This window comes from Myodes glareolus, chromosome 14, assembly GCF_982192425.1.
Source record: "Myodes glareolus chromosome 14, mMyoGla1.1, whole genome shotgun sequence".
In the NCBI taxonomy this organism is placed as follows: domain Eukaryota; kingdom Metazoa; phylum Chordata; class Mammalia; order Rodentia; family Cricetidae; genus Myodes; species Myodes glareolus.
Genome location: NC_142039.1, coordinates 70895772 through 70914216, shown reverse-complemented (window position 1 = coordinate 70914216; position 18445 = coordinate 70895772). Strand labels below are relative to the sequence as shown.

Below are 18445 nucleotides of genomic sequence, written 5' to 3'. Positions count from 1 at the left end.
CATGTGACCATGAAGGAAGTCAGCCTGAAGATTTTCATACTGAGGGTCAGAGAAACCAGATAAGAATCAACTCGTAATGGATCAAAGCCTGTAACATAAGACCTAAAACTTGGTATTGCTAACGGAGAATATAGGTTAGACTTGTATGGGCATAGGCAAGGACTTCCTGAAAAGGACACCAAATAACACAGGAAATATACCAAGAATTGATAACGAAATTAAGTGAAATTAAAAGGTTTCTGAAAGTGGGGTGGTGGTGTCACATGCCTTTAATCTCAGCACTCGGGAAGCAGAAGCAGGCAGATCTCTGAGTTCAAGGCCATCCTGGTCTACAGAGTTAGTTTCAGGACAGTCAGGGCTTTACACAGAGAAACCTTATCTCGAAAAGCAAAACAAAAGAAAAAAGAAAGCAAAGAAAGTTTCTGCATACCAAAGGAAACAATCCCCAGAGTGAAGAGACGGCCACCAAATGTTGCCAACTGCCTATCAGAGAGGGAATTACTATCCAAGATACATAAAGAGCTGCAGAGACCCCCTACCACCAGTGAACAAGTCAGTGAGTTAATGAACAATTTTCAGAAGGAAAACGTAAATGGTCAAAAGTGTATGGGAAAATACATGCTATTACAGAATATAACAATATATATTTCTTCTTCTTCTTCTTCTTCTTCTTCTTCTTCTTCTTCTTCTTCTTCTTCTTCTTCTTCTTCTTCTTCTTCTTCTTCTTCTTCTTTTGGTTTTTCAAGACAGTCTTTCTCTGTAGCTTTGGACCCTGTCCTAGAACTAGCTCTTGTAGACCAGACTGGCCTTGAACTCAGAGATCCGCCTGCCTCTGCCTCCCAAGAAGTGCTGGGATTAAAGGTGTGCGCCACCACTGCCCGGATATAACAGTTTCTTATATGACTCAGTTTATTAAGCTTAACAAAGTTAGCAAAGATAAAGAGGCCAGACATAAATTCTTAAGCATGAACAGATCTTAGGTAAGGAGAGACATTCTCTAAGCCAGTGGCTCCCAGCTTTCCCATTGCTTCAACCCTTCAATAGGTCCCCATATTGTGGTGACCCCCCATGTTGTGGTGACCCTCCCAACCACAAAATCATCCCCATTGCTTTTCACAACTGCAATTTTGCCATTGTTAAGGATCTCAAAACAAACATTCAACATGCAAGTGGTCCTGGGCTACCCCTGTAAAAACGTCCTTCAACCGCAAAGGGTTGAGGCTCAGGTTGAGAAGCTGCTCCAGACTGTGTAGGTCGGTGTCTTGCTGCATCATAAGACAGAAACGTCCCCATTTTGGGTGTGTAGTATTTGGTGCTCATAGATGTGGCCTTAATTTTTAGCCTTTTATTTATTTTAAAGATCAAATATCAATAATGTAAACATTTTATAAATTTAAAATTCCAATAGCCTTATAAATTTAAATATTTTTAAAACTATTCCTTAAAAAATTGTAGTTTTTCTGATTTTCTGTAAAACTCTAAAATTTCCTCTTAAAGTTTAAAATCTCTCAATTGTGTGTTTCTTCAATATGAAAAATAATGGATTTTTTTTTAACTTCACAAGGGAGAAAACTGGGCAGGCTCTGCATAAACCAAAAGCAAGCTCCAACAGTGCAAACCATCCAAAGCTCTATTTCTGGGGACTCATTCACAATCCTTTTGGTGTTCTCAAGAGGCTTGGATCACCTCTTTGGCCCGACCCTTGGCAGCATATACACACCTGCCTTTTAAATCTCAGCCTGTTCCATTTCATCGTGGCTGGTGCGTCTGTGACTGTTACAGGGCACCAGTGTTTCCAGAACGGCAAAGGTCTGTCCAGCCTTGCAGCTGGGCTCTCCTTAGGCGCTCTGGTCCTGCCACAGGTTTGCAAACCTCAGCTGTTCCCAGCCCCCATTCATGCCTTTAAAACCATTACCACCTGGGTGATTCTTAAATTACAAAGTTTGGCTGCCAGCAGAAGATACATTCTTGCATAAGAGAACAAGGAGGTGCAGCATTGACACCTTATTAAATAGCAGTGCTTTTTAATCTTATCTTTCATAAACCTTATTTTCAGACAGGACAAGAATTATCATACAAAAATTCACCCTAGGGGCTGAAGAGATGGCTTAATAGTTTAGGGCACTCAGTGCTCTTCCAGAGGTCCTGAGTTCAATTCCCAGCCACCATATGGTGGCTCACAACCATCCATAACGAGACCTGGTGCCCTCTTCTGGCCTGCAGACAGACATACAGGAAGAACACTTTAAATCAATAAATTAATAAATATATTTTTTAAAGTGTTTAAAAAATCTGCCCTAATCCAAAATAATGTGGAGACCCGTTGTTTTCTCCTTGGTAGGCACACTCCATGTGGGTGGCCACCTTTAATTAAGATGGCAATGAAGTTATATGGTATCTGTCTTCTCCAACCCAGCAAAAGATGACTGCCACTATGTGCCTAAAGATGGTGGCATTCCAAGTGGAATCAAGCCACATGGTTCCTTTAAAATTTCCCATGTGTCGACTTTTATCTATCAGTTCACAGGGTTACTAGTCTTAATTTTTCTTCATATTTTAAAGATTTCAAAAATCATATCCAACAAAATAAACTTGTAGCTTCAGATGTTCACATAAACCAAGTTTATTTATTGTGGCTGGCTGGCTTTGCTTTCCGTCACTGCGTCAGATGGCTCAGGCTGACAAAGGATATGGAAAAAACGTTTATAAATGCTTGGGTCTAGCGAAGGGAAAGCCATAAACCAACTCTACAGCCAGCTTTCAAGTAAAATAGAATAGTATAAAACAATTTTTAATGTTATCTACACCAGAAAGACATCAAAACTCCTGCCAACTTGAGTCCAGTGCCCAGAGAGCAAAGAGAGAAATTCTGAGCCCCGACTCTAAGTGTGGCCACGTGGTCACTGGCGGCTGGCACACAGAAACAGCACAGATATCCGACCCATTTCTGTCTTAGCTCCATACTTGCAACAAAATGTACAAACACACCAGAAAACACAGACAAAACTTTCCAACACAACAGGGAGACATGGCCGGGTAGTGGTGGCGCACGACTTTAATCCCAGCACTCAGAAGGCAGAGGCAGGCAGATTTCTGTGAGTTCGAGGCCAGCCTGGTCTACAAAAGTTAGTTCCAGGACAGACTCCAAAGCCACAGAGAAACCCTGTCTCAAAAAACCAAACCAAAACACTAGGGAGACAACTTTCAAAAGAAAGGGCTTAAGAAGAAAAAGCTATAATTCATTGCATTTCCCATCAGGTCCCCCATCAGGTCTAATCAGGGGCAAGCATACATCCTCATATTTCCTGCACATGTATGTTCTGCCCACGTGTGATCAAGCCCACCTGGTGCAACCGGAACCAGAACCAGACAGGTGGGCAACATCTCACTATATACTCTGGACAGGAGAATATTGGGGTCCCGTCGAACCCCCTCCACGTCCCAGATAGGGATCCCACAAAACAGAATCAGACTGTGACTCACCAGGGGGCCTCCATAGATGCCTGCTACATTTCTCAGCATGGAAGTTCACTCTGATATCCTGTAGACTGAAGGCCACCCTGGAGACTTGAAACATCTCCAGGCACGTGTCTCCTGAAGTGGCCTTCAGTCCACATGTTCCAGAGTGAAGGCTCAACTTTAGAGTTTGGGTGGGTGGCTTGAATCTCCCTGGGGCCTCCAGAAAATGTTAATCCAGCTGGTTGAGAATAAAACCACTACCACAGTTTAAAACCAAATTTGAAACAAGTTTTAATTAAATACTGGCCAGGTGTGTGGGCTCTGGCTAGGCCCATACCCAAGTTCCCCAGAAATGGCCCAGAATCAAGTATGGCAAGGGCTTAAGAAGGAAAATCCATAATTCATTGCATTTCCCATCAGGTCCAGTCAAGGGCAAGCATACATCCTCATATTTCCCGCACATGTATGTTCTGTCCACGGGTGATCAAGCCCACCTGGTGCAGCTGGGTCAAACAAACTTGTTTAGGGGGTGAAAACACGAAGCTTGTTGTCTCCCATAAACAACAGCCTCCAGCATTCAGGAACTGTCCTATGTCCCTGGGGCAAGGGGCTTGCAGATCAGAGACATTTTTGTTTCATGATCTCTACAGTCTAGTAATTCAAACTTAAAATGTCACTTTGGCTCTCACAGAACCACGATGCCCAGCTCATGCTAGGCCTCTTGTGTTAACAGGTGACTGATTTGTGCTTTCCCTTGGTGGGGGCGGGGTGTGTGGGTGGTGACAGATGCTAGGCCTCCAAGTGCCCGAAAGCATCCACTGCTGGTCCATGGTGTGAGTGTTACAGCTCTGAAGGGAAAGGTTCTCCTGTGCAGGTGTGACAGCTCTGAGGGGAAAGGTATCTTCACAGTCAGGAACCAATGGCACCTCAGAGTCACCCTGCACAACAAGAGATTATTAGGAGGGACACAGGAGAGAGACTGTCTCTGCTTGGGTGAGCAGCAGCAGGGAATTGGGCAGGAAGCAGGCTTATATAAGGTTCCTAAAGGACAGAGTTTTTCAGGGTGGAGATTTGCAATGTAGGGATTGGTGGGATTTCAAGGCAAACCCAGGCAGGAGATTGGTGGGTTTTTGATTTCAGGGTTTGCTGGGATTTGGTAAGTTTTCAAACCCAGAAGTGGACTCTGACCTTTTACCACACATGGACCTCATGATCCAATACCTGCTTCCCACATGGAACCCCGTGCTCACCACAGTCCTCCTTTGACTTCTGCACATCCTTGGAGCCCTTTCTTCCCCTTCCTACCAGTAAAACCCTCTTAGCTAGGTGTGGTGGTACATTTCTGTAATTCATGCACTTGGGAGGTGGAGGCAGGGTAGTTGCAAGGTCAGGGCAGCCTAGGATTCACATCAAGTCCCTCTCTCAAGAACAAAGCAAAGGGGCTGGAGAGATGGCTCAGTGGTTACAAGGATCTAGGTTCAATTTCCAGCACCCACATGGCAGCTCACAACTGTCTGTAACTCTAGGGAGTTCGACTCTTCGTACAGACATATATGCAGGCAGAACACCAATGCTTATGAAACAAAAATAAATACATTTAAAGAGAGAGAGAACAAAACAAAGAAACGAACCAGGTACGCTCTCTATGGTACAAACCTGTTTCTCTTCTCTTGAAAACTGGCCATCTCCCAGGAGGAGATGGTCAAATGGGTCTGGTCCTGGGGCCAAGGTCTGTCCGTCTGTGCTCAGGCAAACAAGGATCAACAAGCTTTCACTCTGTTGTTTCTTCTGTGTGGCTCAGTCTTGCTTTTGTGATGGCTAACTTTCCATTTCAAAGTCTTGCACCTTTGTGCTTAAGAGAACTATGAGCCAACAGTGACAGTCCCAGAAGGAGCTGTTACGGGTGATACAGGTTAACTTTCTTTGCTACTGTTTCTGCAGAGTTCTGCGAACAAGCTTGTGTTGCACTAGAGGACCTGCTGCTTACACAGAACAAATTGTAACTTGGTATTCTTTGCCTTTATAAAACCTTGACTGAGGTGCTGGAGAGATGGCTCAGTGGTTAAGAGCATTGCCTGCTCTTCCAAAGGTCCTGAGTTCAATTCCCAGCAACCACATGGTGGCTCATAACCATCTGTAATGAGGTCTGGTGCCCTCTTCTGGCCTGCAGACATACACACAGACAGAATATTGTATACAAAATAAAAAAATAAATATATATTTAAAAAAAATAAAAAAATAAAACCTTGACTGAGGTGGCTGGGTACTGTACTGGGGAATCCTGAGTTGGGTGTAGACCTGGTGACATTGTCTGAATAAAAGCCTCTTCGCTGTTCAAATTTATTAATGGTCAGACTGGTGTCTCTGAACGACCCGAGAGGCACAACCCTTTGCATTGCGGTCCTATTCAGCAGAATGAATGCTGGGTAGAAAAAGTCACAGTGCCTTCCCCATCTCCCTCCCTGAGCTACAGCTGAGACGACACCAGGATCCCCATTCCACGTAGTTCTGCCCACTCCCAAGCAAATCATGATTCAGGTTATTTTGTAAAATAAATAGTTTTTTGAGGTGCCAGGAATTAAGCCCATAGCCTTTTGCCTGCTGAGTCACACCCTCAGTCCTTCTGTGAGAGGATTTTGCTAATGTCATTGGACTTTGTGGCACATATTAGGGAGACTGTAGCAGGAGGATCACAAATGTAAGACCAACCTGAGAAATATAGTGTCTTAGAAGGGAAGAATTTGCAAATGTAATTAAGAGTCCTATTGGTTGACATCATGATAGTGTGTGTGTGAGTGCGTTCATGTGCATGTGTGTGTGAGTGTGTGTGTGTTTCTTTTGAGACAGGGTCTGTCTACATAGCCCTACTGTCTTGGAACTCACTATGCAGACCAGGCTGGCCTCAAACTTACCGAGACCCACCTGGCTCTGCTTCCTGGGACTAAAAGCATGTACCCCCCATGCCTGGCTCTGTAAGAGCATCTTTGATGACCTGGCCTAATCAGATAAGTCATGAAAAAGGATCCGAATCTTTCTGGCAAAGCAGATACAAGGTGTGAAGCAATTCAACACAGGGGCATTCTTTGATACTGATTCTATTTTGTTATTTTTATTTTTTTAAATTAATTTATTTATCTTTTATAGTTTTACCTGCATGCATTCCTGTATATGTATGCCTGATGCCTGCAGAGGCAGTCAGATCTCCTGGACCTGTTGTTACAGACAGTTCTGAGTTGTCATGTAGGTGCGGGACTAGAACCTGGAATCCTTTGGGAGAACAGCAAGAGCCCTTAACTGCTGAGCCATTCCTCCAGTCCTGATGTTGGCTTTAAAGGAAGCAGGTGACCAGAAATGTAGGAGTCACATGTAGCCTGTGGTTGACAGCCAAGAAAGAAGTGGGGGCGTCTATCCTGCGGCCACATGGAGGTGATCTCTGAAGGGACTTGGGAGGGGATGCCCCTTCAGAGTGAGAACTCAGCCTGAACTTCAGTTTTTTGACAGTCTGGGCAACTCCAACCTAGAACACCAACTGTTTACCTGTGAGTTTGTGCAGCTGTGAATGTGGTTTTAGAGGAACATTGTTTTAGGGTGCTCAACGTGTGGTAATCGGTTATACAGCAGAAGGAAACAGCATGCTTCCTGATAGACTGTAAGATTGTGCATAGGAGCCTTCTCCTCAGCCAACTCCCCAGTTGCTAGGATGCCACGTCATGGTTCTGCCAGGCTTTCCGTAAAACCTGTGCCCCTCGGACCCGGGAGGGAGTTTGTCCAAGTTTCACCTTTCAGGCTTCAGTGACCTTTGCCCAGACCTATTGATCTGCCCTCCTGGGCAGGCAGTGGGACCATGGACGACAACATGAGGGCTCTGTGGCTCCTGGGGTCCCTGCTGATGAGCCTGGACTTGACACTTGCGGTGAGGACTGTGGACGCTAGGATTGGACCAGGATGGTACCGAGGGGTTCCTGTCCCAGCTCTGGCCTCTGCCTATCACCCGCTAGTTCAGGTGACTGGGAGACTTGTGTCGGGGAAAGCACAGCCAGCCCAGCAGGCCCAGACAAAGGAGACAGCAGTCCACACTGGGGGTTATAACAACACAGGCTACATTTGTAGGGGAGACAATGGGAAGAGGGAGGAGGGTCAAGTCTTGTGAGGAAATCCTGTACTTTGGGGAGGTGGAAGGAGGTTGGGGCCTAGCATAGGATCAAGGAAATTCTGATGTTCCTGCCTGCTGTCCTCTGTAGGCTCCACCATGGAAAGGACCCAAGGAATTCAAGCACGGCCCTGACGAGCCCACTGTGGGTAAGTGATGTGCTCTTCTTCCTAATCTACATCTGGTGGGGTTGAGAGTGTTTTAGCCCATGTGATCTATGCAGCCTCAGGCCTCTGACACAGAGGAGGGATCCTGAGCAGAGCTGTTCAGAAGACCTGAGTGCCTATGGATCCATAGCAAGCTGTGTGCGCAGAGGGCAGGGCTTGGGCTGTACTGGATGTCTCTCTTAGAGCCTGGCAGGTGCTCGGCAGTGTGAAGCGGTTTGCTAAGGGTGCCATCACACCTGGACGCTCATCAGTCTTCCTTAGTGTCCCCGTAATCCCCCACTTTTCCTTTCAACACATCTGGAGGAGGTCAGTCATCACTGATGGAGCTCAGACCCTCCATGGGTGATGGGAGCCAGATCAGGGCTTCAGACTCACCCCAGATCACAAACACCCAGGTTGTCTGCAAACCATCCCTTTCTCACTTGTGAATTTCCTGTCTGTAAAACTAGACAGGTAATGAGTCCCTCAGGGTTGCTGCAAAGGAGAAAGGAGTTGCTGATCCTTGGATGCAGTCCACCCAAAGGCAGGAAAATGCCTTTAAAGCCTTAGCTCTTACTTAGCCTAGGGCTGTAGCTCACCTGTAGGGCACTTGCCCAGCATGAACAAAGCCCTGGGTTCCATCTGCAGCACAAAATGATAAGAAGTTCTTAACTCTTAGTACATTCCACTTAGGTGAAGAGTACCCCTGCCAACCCTGCCCTAGGGCTGTGAACAGGGAACCCTACCCTGGTGAGCTACAGCTGGTGAGGCCAACACAGTGTGAGCCGCCAACCTTCTCTTCCAACCTCACACTACACCAAACAGCTGCTGCCCCTTTCAACCTGACCGAACAGTGGTCCCCTGCCCTAAAGGTCTAGGCTCCTTCTCTTTTATCGTCTTGTTGCTCAACGCCACTAAAAACAGACTTGCAGCAAATGTTTGACTGTGTCCTAGGCCCTGGGCTCAGTGGTCCCAGCACTGCCACCGCTACTCATCCTCTGGAGTAGATAGCTCTTCTTTTTGAGATTACAATCCTATTTCCCCTTTCCCTTTCCTCCTTCCAACTTCCCCATATCCCTCCGACACAGTTATTTTTTATGATTAATTATATTCTATACAGCTACAGGGACATCAGATTCACAAATTCTGTTAGGTTCCCGTGGACCTCTGACTGAGACATTTTCATCATTGACATGTAACCTTGTTTCATATGTGATTCTGTTCAAAGACATCCTATTCAGTGTGCATGTTGTTGCTCCTCAGCGCTGACCTCTTGGCCAATAGCACGGTTACGGCTTGCCTAAACAAGGCATCTCTCTTGAAGTTCTGGGGATCGGTGCTAGGCAAGTGCTTGACCGCTGAGCTAAAATCCTAGCGCACTTTAAAAAAAAGAAAGGAAGGAAACAAAACTGGGCTGGGCACGGTAGCTACCGCATTCAAAAAACAAAACACAAGCTGCTGGGCAGTGGTGGCACACGCCTAATCCCCCTAATCCCAGCACTCAGGAAGCAGAGGTAGGAAGAAGATCTCTGTGTGTTTGAGGCCAGCCTGGTCTGCAGAGTGAGTTCCAGAACAGTCAGGACTATTACACAGAGAAACCCTGTCTCAAAAAACAGAGAGAGAGAGAGAGAGAGAGAGAGAGAGAGAGAGAGAGAAAATATCGTGCTACATGGATGTTGGGAAGAATATTCAGGGTAAGAGCTAAAAGAGGGCAGAATGCTGCCTCGTTGAACTTCAGCTGAGTATATGTGTGTGCACATTTTTTTACTGATGCATACAGTTTCATTAAGACCACTGAAACTGCAAGGGTTTTGGTAGTTTGTTTGGTTTTTGTTTTTTCTTGTGATATCATGCACATGTTAGGCAAACACTACTGCTGACCTATACCCTCAACCTGAATCACAAATATTGGTTTAGGGGTTACAAAGAAATTCTTACAAGGCAGACAGATTTGTACATACAAAGCCAGCGAACCATGAGGATTGGGGGTCCTGTTACTGTTGCCATTTTACTAATGAGTCAAAAAACCATAAGTGATCTAAATGTTTATTAAGTGGCAACTTTGTGACAAGCTCTTGGGTTTCAGACTTGACCTGAGGCACAGAGCTTGTGAGGGTTGGAGGCAGAAATCTACTCCACCTGTCTGACTCTGGAAGACCGTTCTCTAAGCGGGGTGCAGTCTTGGATGCAGAGTGCTCTTTTTGAGGACTCTCCTCTCTCCAGCCAGGGTAGGCCTCAGAGGTGTGTTATTCCCACAGTTCTCACCGTCGATGGGAACCTCTGTCACTTTCCCTTCCTGTACCATCGCCGTCTGCACCACAGATGCATCCACAAAGGCGGGCTGGGCCGGTCCTGGTAAAAATCTTTCATGGGGGTTGGAGGAGGGGCCTAGAGAAAACAGATTCTGCCTGTCTGTCATCTGCTTAAGCATTGTGTTTGGGCAAAAGGGTGTGTGTGTGTGTGTGTGTGTGTGTGTGTGTGTGTGTGTGTTGCTAGTCAGCCTTCAGGCAAAGCAGAGAAGTCTCGTTTGTTTCCCCAGGTGTGCGATCACTCCTAACTTTGACCAGGACCAGCAGTGGGGATACTGCTTGGAACCCAAGAAGGTGAAAGGTACTGCATGCAACCCATGGCTCAAGGCCGCCTCCTGCCCTTCGCCCTATTCCCATCCACCTACAAGGTATCATCAGACCCCACACACTTGGGATTCTGGGCCCAGCCCCTTCCCTTCTCCTACAGCATCCTTTCAAAGGTCAGAGGGAGAATTCTGGGGAAAGAGACCACCATCTTACAGATGAGTTTAAGGACCGGGAACTTGGGGTTCTATGGCCCTATGACAAGCTGGTTCAGGTCGGGGGTTCATCCCTTCATGAGTCACTCAGACTCCCTGTTCTTCCTTCCGGTGTCTGTCTGTCTCTCAGACCACTGCAGCAAACATAACCCCTGCCACAAAGGAGGGACGTGTGTGAACACCCCCAATGGCCCCCACTGTCTCTGCCCAGAACACCTTACTGGGAAGCATTGCCAAAGAGGTAAGGGGAGCTGCCTGCCTAGGAGTGGTCTCTGGAACCCTAGAAATTTGCATGGTCCCACTGTCCTCTTTTTGTCCCCCAGAGAAGTGCTTCGAGCCTCAGCTTCTCCAGTTCTTCCACGAAAATGAGATATGGTTTAGAACGGGGCCAGCAGGTGTGGCCAGATGCCAATGCAAGGGTCCTGGGGCCCAGTGCAAACCGTTGGCCAGTCAGGGTAAGTGAGTGTGTAGCCACTGTGGGGAGGAGGGCAGAAAGTCAGGAGCCCCTGGTAGGGGTTGGGTGGCATGGTACACCCAGGTCTGGAACAGTGTGCACCTTCCCCCAGCCTGCAGCACCAATATGTGCCTCAGTGGGGGCACCTGCCTCCAGGTGGAGGGTCACCAACTGTGCCATTGTCCTGCCGGCTACACTGGACCTTTTTGTGACTTAGGTGAGTGGGGCTCTATGGGAAAAGGCTTGGGGGAGGTAAGGGAGAATGGAAAAGTGAACCAGAGGGCACCAACAGAGCCATCCCCTGATTGCAGGGAGTCCCCTCTCTCCCTAGATAGTAAGGCGACTTGCTATGAAGACAGAGGGCTCAGCTACCGGGGCAAGGCTGGAACCACTTTATCGGGGGCGCCATGTCAGCGGTGGGCTTCGGAGGCCACCTACCGGAACATGACTGCGAAGCAAAAGCTAAGCCTGGGCCTAGGACACCATGCGTTCTGCCGGTTTGTTGGAAGGGACTGGGCAGGTCAATTTGCTTCCCCTTAGGGCCCTTAGGGGCTCTCCTTACTCTAACAGTGTTCCTCTTGAGATTGCAGGAATCCGGATAATGACATGCGCCCATGGTGCTATGTCTGGAGGGACGACAGGCTGACCTGGGAATATTGCGACCTGGAGCAGTGCCAGACCCCAACCCAGGCACCTCCTCGAGTTCCCCCTGAGCATCAGGACCTGCCAGTGCCCCAACCTTCCACACTGCAGAAGCCTCAGCCCACTTCCCAGGCACCATCTCTGTCCCACGCGCTAGATGGTTAGGCAGAGGAGGGGGTCCCAGTCCAGAGAATGTGGGCCCTGCTTATTCCAGGCAGCCTGTCGTGGGTGTCTCTGGCCTCAGCTAATCTTTCCTTCCACAGCCTCGCCTGAGCGTCAGAATCCTCTGACCAGGACCAGCTCGATGGGCTGCGGACAGCGGTTCCCCAAGCGACTGTCCCCGCTCAGCCGCGTGGTGGGCGGACTAGTGGCTCTGCCTGGGTCTCACCCGTACATCGCTGCACTGTACTGGGGCGACAACTTCTGCGCCGGCAGCCTCATCGCCCCCTGCTGGGTGCTGACCGCGGCTCACTGTCTGCAGAACCGGCAAGCGCCACCCTCGGGGACCCCTTGGCCGCTCTACTGTACCTACACCCTACTCTCCCCTCGCCCCGCACTTTTCGAGCTCCCCTGGGGGGTTGAAAGCAGGGACGCCCCAAGAACGTCTGTAGCCAGCCTGAGCACTTTGTCTCCCACCCGACCGCAGGCCAGCGCCCGAGGAGCTGACGGTGGTGCTCGGTCAAGATCGCCATAACCGGAGCTGCGAGCAGTGCCAGACGCTGGCTGTGCGCTCCTACCACCTTCACGAGGGCTTCTCCTCCATCACCTACCAGCACGACTTGGGTGGGGTGACCCTGAAGGAATAGAGAGAAAAATGGAGAGGTTTGGGGCCCCAGATCGCCGTCTAACCCTTTCCTCTTGTGGTAGCTCTGCTGCGCCTGCAGGAAACCGAAAACAACAGCTGCGCGACCATGTCGTTCTACGTCCAGCCCGTGTGCTTGCCCAGCGGCGCGGCCCCACCCTCGGAGACAGTGCTCTGCGAGGTGGCCGGCTGGGGTCACCAGTTCGAGGGTAGGCACAGTGGTTGGGAGCTGGCTGGAGATTTTTGGCTATCTGAGTGCGCACTTTTCGCGTAGCCTCCGATGAACCTGGGCACTCGTTTCACTGACCTGACAGTTTTGAAAAAACAAAACAAAACAAAACAAAAACAAACAAAAAACCGTGCAGGGGCCCTTGTCTCTGTAGCACGACTTTCCCAGAACCTAGAATTCGCTGTGGAGGTTCCCAAATCCCTTTGGGTTTGTCCTAGTTTGCTTTCTCTTGTGACGATAAACAACAGGGCCAAAATCAGCGTAGGCAGGAAAGACTTTGTTACTTACAAGGCTGCATGCAGTCCATCATGGAGGGGGAGGAGGGCCCAAGGCAGGAACTGAGGTAGAGAGAACGGGAAGGAACTTGCTGTCTTGCTCTCAGCATCTTGCTTAGCTTTGTTTTTGTTGTTTGTTTGTTTGTTTGTTTGAATCAAGATTTCTCTGTAGCTTTGGTGCCTGTCCTGGAACTAGCTCTTGTAGACCAGGCTGGCCTCGAACTCACAGAGATCCGCCTGCCTCTGCCTCCCAAGGCAAGTGCTGGGTCGACTTCCTTTCTTACACAGCCCAGACCCACCTCTTCAGGGGTGTCACTGCCCATAGTGGGCTGGGCTCTCTTACATCAATCATTAATCACGAAAATGACCCCACAGACATTTCCAAAGGCCAATCTTAAAAAGGCATCTTCTCCATTGAGGTTCCCGGATGTCACGTGGATAAAAAAGTGAACCAGCTCAGGATTACAGAGAGAATCCAACTTTCTCTTCTCTCTGGGCTCCAAGTTACAAAGGCTTAACTAGGACTTTGTCCCCATGCTGGAGCAATGGGGACAACTATTTTGGGAGCCAGGTTCTGAGACATTGCGTGGGAGAGGGTAAGGGGTGTCTTCCTGTTCATTCTAATCCCTGCTTCTCTGTGGGCCTCAGTTTCCTTGCCTGAGAAATTGTTACCGGCAGGTCCCTAGCACTCAGGCTTGCTGTGAGGGAGCCAAGTCAGGGTAGGTGTGGAACAGCCTGGTAGCCCACGCAGCAAGCTTAGGTCCTCATTTGCAGGAGCGGAGGAATACGCCGACTTCCTGCAGGAGGCGCAGGTACCCTTCATCTCCCAGGAGCGTTGCTCCAACTCTGACGTGCATGGGGACGCCATCCTGCCCGGAATGCTTTGTGCTGGCTTCCTGGAGGGAGGCACAGATGCCTGCCAGGTCAGCCCTGGGGTCCTGGTTGGTACTTTACCCCTACCTGTCCACCACAGAACAAGAGCGATGAGCTGCTTGTCCCCCACCCAGGGTGACTCTGGGGGTCCCCTAGTATGTGAAGAAGGGGCTGAGGAACAACGGCTCACCCTGCGAGGTGTCATCAGCTGGGGCTCCGGCTGTGGTGACCGCAACAAGCCCGGAGTCTACACGGACGTAGCTTACTACCTGGCTTGGATCCAGGAGCACACCGTTTCCTAACTAAGCAGGGTCAGTCCTTCCCGTTTGTGTGCCCCTGGAGTGTGAGGGTTGACTATGGCATGACGGACACAGTAGAGATAGTGCCCAGGTAGCATGCGCACAGAAATTCAATAAAGTGTTTTGAAAATGTTCCCCAGAATTCCCTCTTGAAACGCCAAGAGAGAAAAAAGGTACACCCTTTCCCTCACTGCCTGGGCAAGATCTCTTGTCCAGGTCACCATGCTTCCTTGGCCTCACTTTGAGCCAATTCTGTTTACACAGTAGCAGGTTCTCAGCCTGGACTATACTTCTGGGTCACCTGGGGGAGATTCTGGAATCAGCGTTCAAGCCCACCTGAGATCAGTTCACTGGACCCTCTAGGCAGTAACGATATGTTTGAAAACTGCAGGTGATTCCACATGCAGTCAAAGCTGGAAAGCATCATTAGGAGTGTTCCAGATTGGGCTTGAGGTGTGGGTAGCGGTGGCTGAGCATGTGTGATGTCCTGTCTTAGATTCCAGCACCACCATTTAAAAAAAAAAGGGTGTTTTGGGGTTTGTTTGTTTTAGTTTTTGAACTTTGAGCTTGGCATGGTGGTGCGAGCTGGTGGCAAGGGACGTCTGAGGCAACATTCCATGCTAAAGTGAGAGTCGGGGTGGGAGCCAGCAATCCATAAGCCCTTGGGGACTCTGTGACTCTTCGGGTGTGGTTAGAGGGTTCCCTTATATGATAGGTCTGGCTGTCCAGACTAGCACCTTTCTTGCTCTTAATGATGTCGTTTATTTGCTGGTTTATGGAGACACGTCTTCCCAGTGCTGAGATGGCAGGCCTGCACCATCTCACCTGGTTTGTGTGGTGCTGGGGGGGGTGTGTGTGTCAATCCCAACACTTGGTGCATCAGCAGCAGGCACTCTGTCCACGTCACTCACCTGACTGAGCTACAGTCCTAGTCCTTACACCCATCTCTTTTATATGGGGCCTGTTTCCCCCTTCATTTTTGGATATAGTATCTTACTATGTAGCTCTTGGCTAGCCTGGGACTTGCTATGTAGAGAAGGCCAGCCTTGAACTTAAAGAGATCCACTTGCCTCTGCCTTCTGAGTTCTGGGATTAAGTGTGTGCCACTATGTCTGACTTTTTATTTATTTATTTATTTATTTTAAATATTTATTTATTATGTATACAGTATCTGTCTGTGTGTCTGCCTGCAGGCCAGAAGAGGGCACCAGACCTCATTTCAGATGGTTGTGAGCCACCATGTGGTTGCTGGGAATTGAACTCAGGACCTTTGGAAGAGCAGGCAATGCTCTTAACCGCTGAGCCATCTCACCAGCCCCTATGTCTGGTTTTTTAAAATTAAGAAAAAATTGTGGTTTGTGTGTGTACAATGTGTTTGAGTGTGTTACAGTGCTGTGTGGAGTCAGGGGACAACTCTGTGGAGTCTGTGCTCTCCTTCTGCCTTTGTGTGGGTTCCAGGGATGAAGCTTAAGCCACCAGGCTTACAGGGCAAAGCACCCTTATCTTCTGAGCCATTTATTTTGAAAGTTAAAGAAGTTATAATTTCAAGATGTGTGTGGTTTTCTGAGACAAGGTTTCTCTGTGTTGCCCTGATTGTCCTACAACTGGCCTTGTAGACCAGGCTGGCCTCAAACTCACAAAGAATCACCTGCCTCTACCTCCTGAGTGTTGGGATCAGCTAATTTTAAGATTTTTAGTTAATGTGTTTGAGTGGTTCTGTGGCTATGAGTGCAGGTGCGCAAGGAGAGCAGAAGGGGGCAGCAGTGAGCTGCTTTACCTCGGTGCTGTGACTTGAACACTGGTCTTGTGAAAAACAGTTCTAGTTGAGCGGTGGTGGCGGCGCAGGTCTCTAATCCTAGCACTCAGGGGGAATAAAAGACAAACAGATCCTGTTCTTCCACCAATCCTTTACTCTTTGTTAGTTTTTTTTTTTTCGAGACAGGGTTTCTTTGTGTAGTCCTAGCCGTCCTGGAACTTGCTTTGTAGACCATCGTCACTTTAAACTCAGAGATTCGTCTGCCTCAGCCTGGGATTACAGATGGGCACCACCGCGCCCACCTTTTTTTTTTTTTTTAAGCTTAATTTGTGTCTGTGTATGTCAACAGAAGAGCAGTAAGTGCTCTTAACGCCACCTCTCCAGTCCCTCACCCACCTTCCCTTTCCTCCTACACGCTCCTTTTAGAACTGCCCCCTCAACTCCACCGCCCTCACATTCTCCACCTAAAGAGATGTTCTGTGACGTTTGCCCCCACGTCACAGCCCCGCCCTGCGAACTTCACCGAGTAGAGCCGGTGTTCTTAGCTCTCGGTGCTGCGTGTTAACCCCTCTAGCGCAAGAGCAAGGAATAGGGGCGAACTCTGAGCAGAGATGGGTGACTGGAAGGGCTACATCAGTGCAGTGCTGCGGGACCAGCGCATTGACGATGTAGCCATCGTGGGCCACTCGGACAATCGCTGTGTGTGGGCATCACGACCCGGGGGTCTGCTGGCGGCCATCTCCCCGCAGGAGGTGGGTGTGCTCACCGGGCCAGACCGGCACACCTTTCTGCAGACCGGTCTGAGCGTGGCAGGCCGCCGCTGCTGCGTTATCCGTGACTTCCTACTGGCTGACGGCGACGGTGTACTGGATGCACGCACCAAGGGGCTGGATGGGCGTGCAATTTGCGTGGGCCACACTCCACGGGCACTCCTGGTGCTGATGGGCAGACGAGGCGTGCATGGAGGCATCCTTAACAAGACAGTGCACGACCTGATTGGTGGGCTGCGGGAGCAGTGCTCCTAAGTGGGACCGCCAGGCCACCACCCATGGTGGTCGTGGGACCAGAATAAACCTTGAACGGAGAGCTGCGGGTTTATCCTCTTGGTGCATGTGCGAGGACGTGCAAACAAGGAAACTAGTTTATGGGGCGATTCTTGCAGAGCAAAATAATCCTGGTGGGCTTCCAGGCCTCCTGTGCCCTGTCCATTCCTCTTGTGCTAGATGCCTTTGGTCTGGGTGTTATGGTGCTTCCCCAGGTCCCTAGACATGCCACAGCTGAGAAAGCATACTGGGGTAGCAGGCTCTCAAATTTTATCTCAGGCTTTAGTAGCATTTTCTCTTGGAATTTTCCACATATGTAGGCATAAAAATGAATGAGATCATTCCCACCCACCTCCCTCCCTAGCACACACCAGCAGCCAAGGTCTGTGGGGTTTCAGGATGGAGTTGAGTGACCCTCAGTATATTGGAGATTGGCCCCAGGATACCAGTGGATACTCAAATCTTCAAATGCTCAAGTCTCTTGTATAAAATGACAGTGTTGCAAAGAATCTACCTATAGCCCCTGGTGTGTGATCTCCAGGTGACTTATATATCTAATATACTGTAAAAACCATGTAAGTAGTTATTACTGTGCTGATTGGGTAAGGAATACTGAGTTTTAAAAACGCCCATGTACGATCAGTAAAGATGGAACTTTAAACATTTCTCTCTCAACAGTTGGCAGAATTGGCAGAGGTAAAGCCCAGGTATACGAGGGCTAGCTGTATTTCTGCCACTTGCTTGACGCAAGTATGGTGACTAGGTGACAGGATGTAGCTGACTATTCTCAGAGCAGCTCTAGGGTCCCCAGGCGTCTGCATCCCACCACACACAGAGACCTCCGAGGTGTGTCCACTGCAGGCACAGGTGTGATCATTGTCACTGGGCCTGACTCTCAGTCTTCCTTGTCTTCTAAGGTCCAAAGCCCCCAATAGAAATCCTTAGCCTACAGGGAAGAAATGTGGTACCCTCACCCACTGACCCCCACTCTGCAAGCCTCACTCGAGGGCCCTGCGTGGCAACCTCCCTGTTGACCCCCACTCTGCAAGCCTTAGCTCCAGGATGCTGCGTGGAAGAGGCAGGACTGCAAAGCTCAGGTCTGTTTAAGAGCTGCCTGGCTTATTCTCCAAAGGCATAGGACAGAGGTGGAGGGAGGATCTGTCCTCTGCCCTCTGTGGCCAGGGCCAGACCTCTCTCTCACAGTTATCATCCTGCCCCATTTTCCATTGGTCCCAGCAAGCCTCCGCTGGCCAATCACTCTGGAGGACTAATCTTAGGGAGAATAAATGTGGGCTGGAGGTGGGTGGGTTTACAGGACAAGGGATACCAAGATGTTGAGGTGCAGATTCACCTCTGGGGTGGCTCCAGACTGTAGGGAGGGACTTGCAGGAGCTTTAATTATGGGTGAGGCTCAGGGAGGCAGGGCCAGTCAGACTCTAAGTGTGCAGGATCGAAGGCTCTTGGTCCAGTGAGTGTTTGAAGGAGGATGGTGCTGCCGACCTCCGTCTTGATCCTTCTCTTTGCTCATA

At 49.3% G+C, this 18445-nt stretch overlaps 2 protein-coding genes across 4 annotated transcripts; both read left to right on the top strand.

Annotated features, from left to right (window-relative positions):
* The first annotated feature begins 7216 nt into the window (after positions 1-7216).
* F12 (coagulation factor XII) lies at positions 7217-14251 on the top strand. 3 transcript variants are annotated; one of them, XM_048447773.3, is made up of 14 exons: positions 7217-7372; positions 7701-7758; positions 10014-10110; positions 10295-10365; positions 10674-10784; positions 10867-10998; positions 11110-11214; positions 11329-11494; positions 11588-11799; positions 11903-12125; positions 12286-12422; positions 12507-12650; positions 13720-13868; positions 13953-14251. In XM_048447773.3, exons 1-14 carry the CDS (start codon positions 7304-7306, stop codon positions 14118-14120), a joined length of 1842 nt encoding a protein of 613 aa, XP_048303730.3. In that variant the 5' UTR covers positions 7217-7303; the 3' UTR covers positions 14121-14251. The 3 variants fall into 3 exon arrangements, with proteins under 3 accessions (XP_048303730.3, XP_085555713.2, XP_048303729.3); XM_085699587.2 differs by having other exon boundaries at positions 7266-7462; positions 13720-13757; positions 13919-14045; XM_048447772.3 differs by having other exon boundaries at positions 7267-7462.
* Positions 14252-16324: 2073 nt separating this feature from the next.
* Pfn3 (profilin 3) lies at positions 16325-16959 on the top strand. Its single transcript, XM_048447778.3, has one exon. The coding sequence runs from the start codon at positions 16485-16487 to the stop codon at positions 16896-16898; it is 414 nt and encodes a 137-aa protein (XP_048303735.1). The 5' UTR covers positions 16325-16484; the 3' UTR covers positions 16899-16959.
* Positions 16960-18445: the final 1486 nt, after the last annotated feature.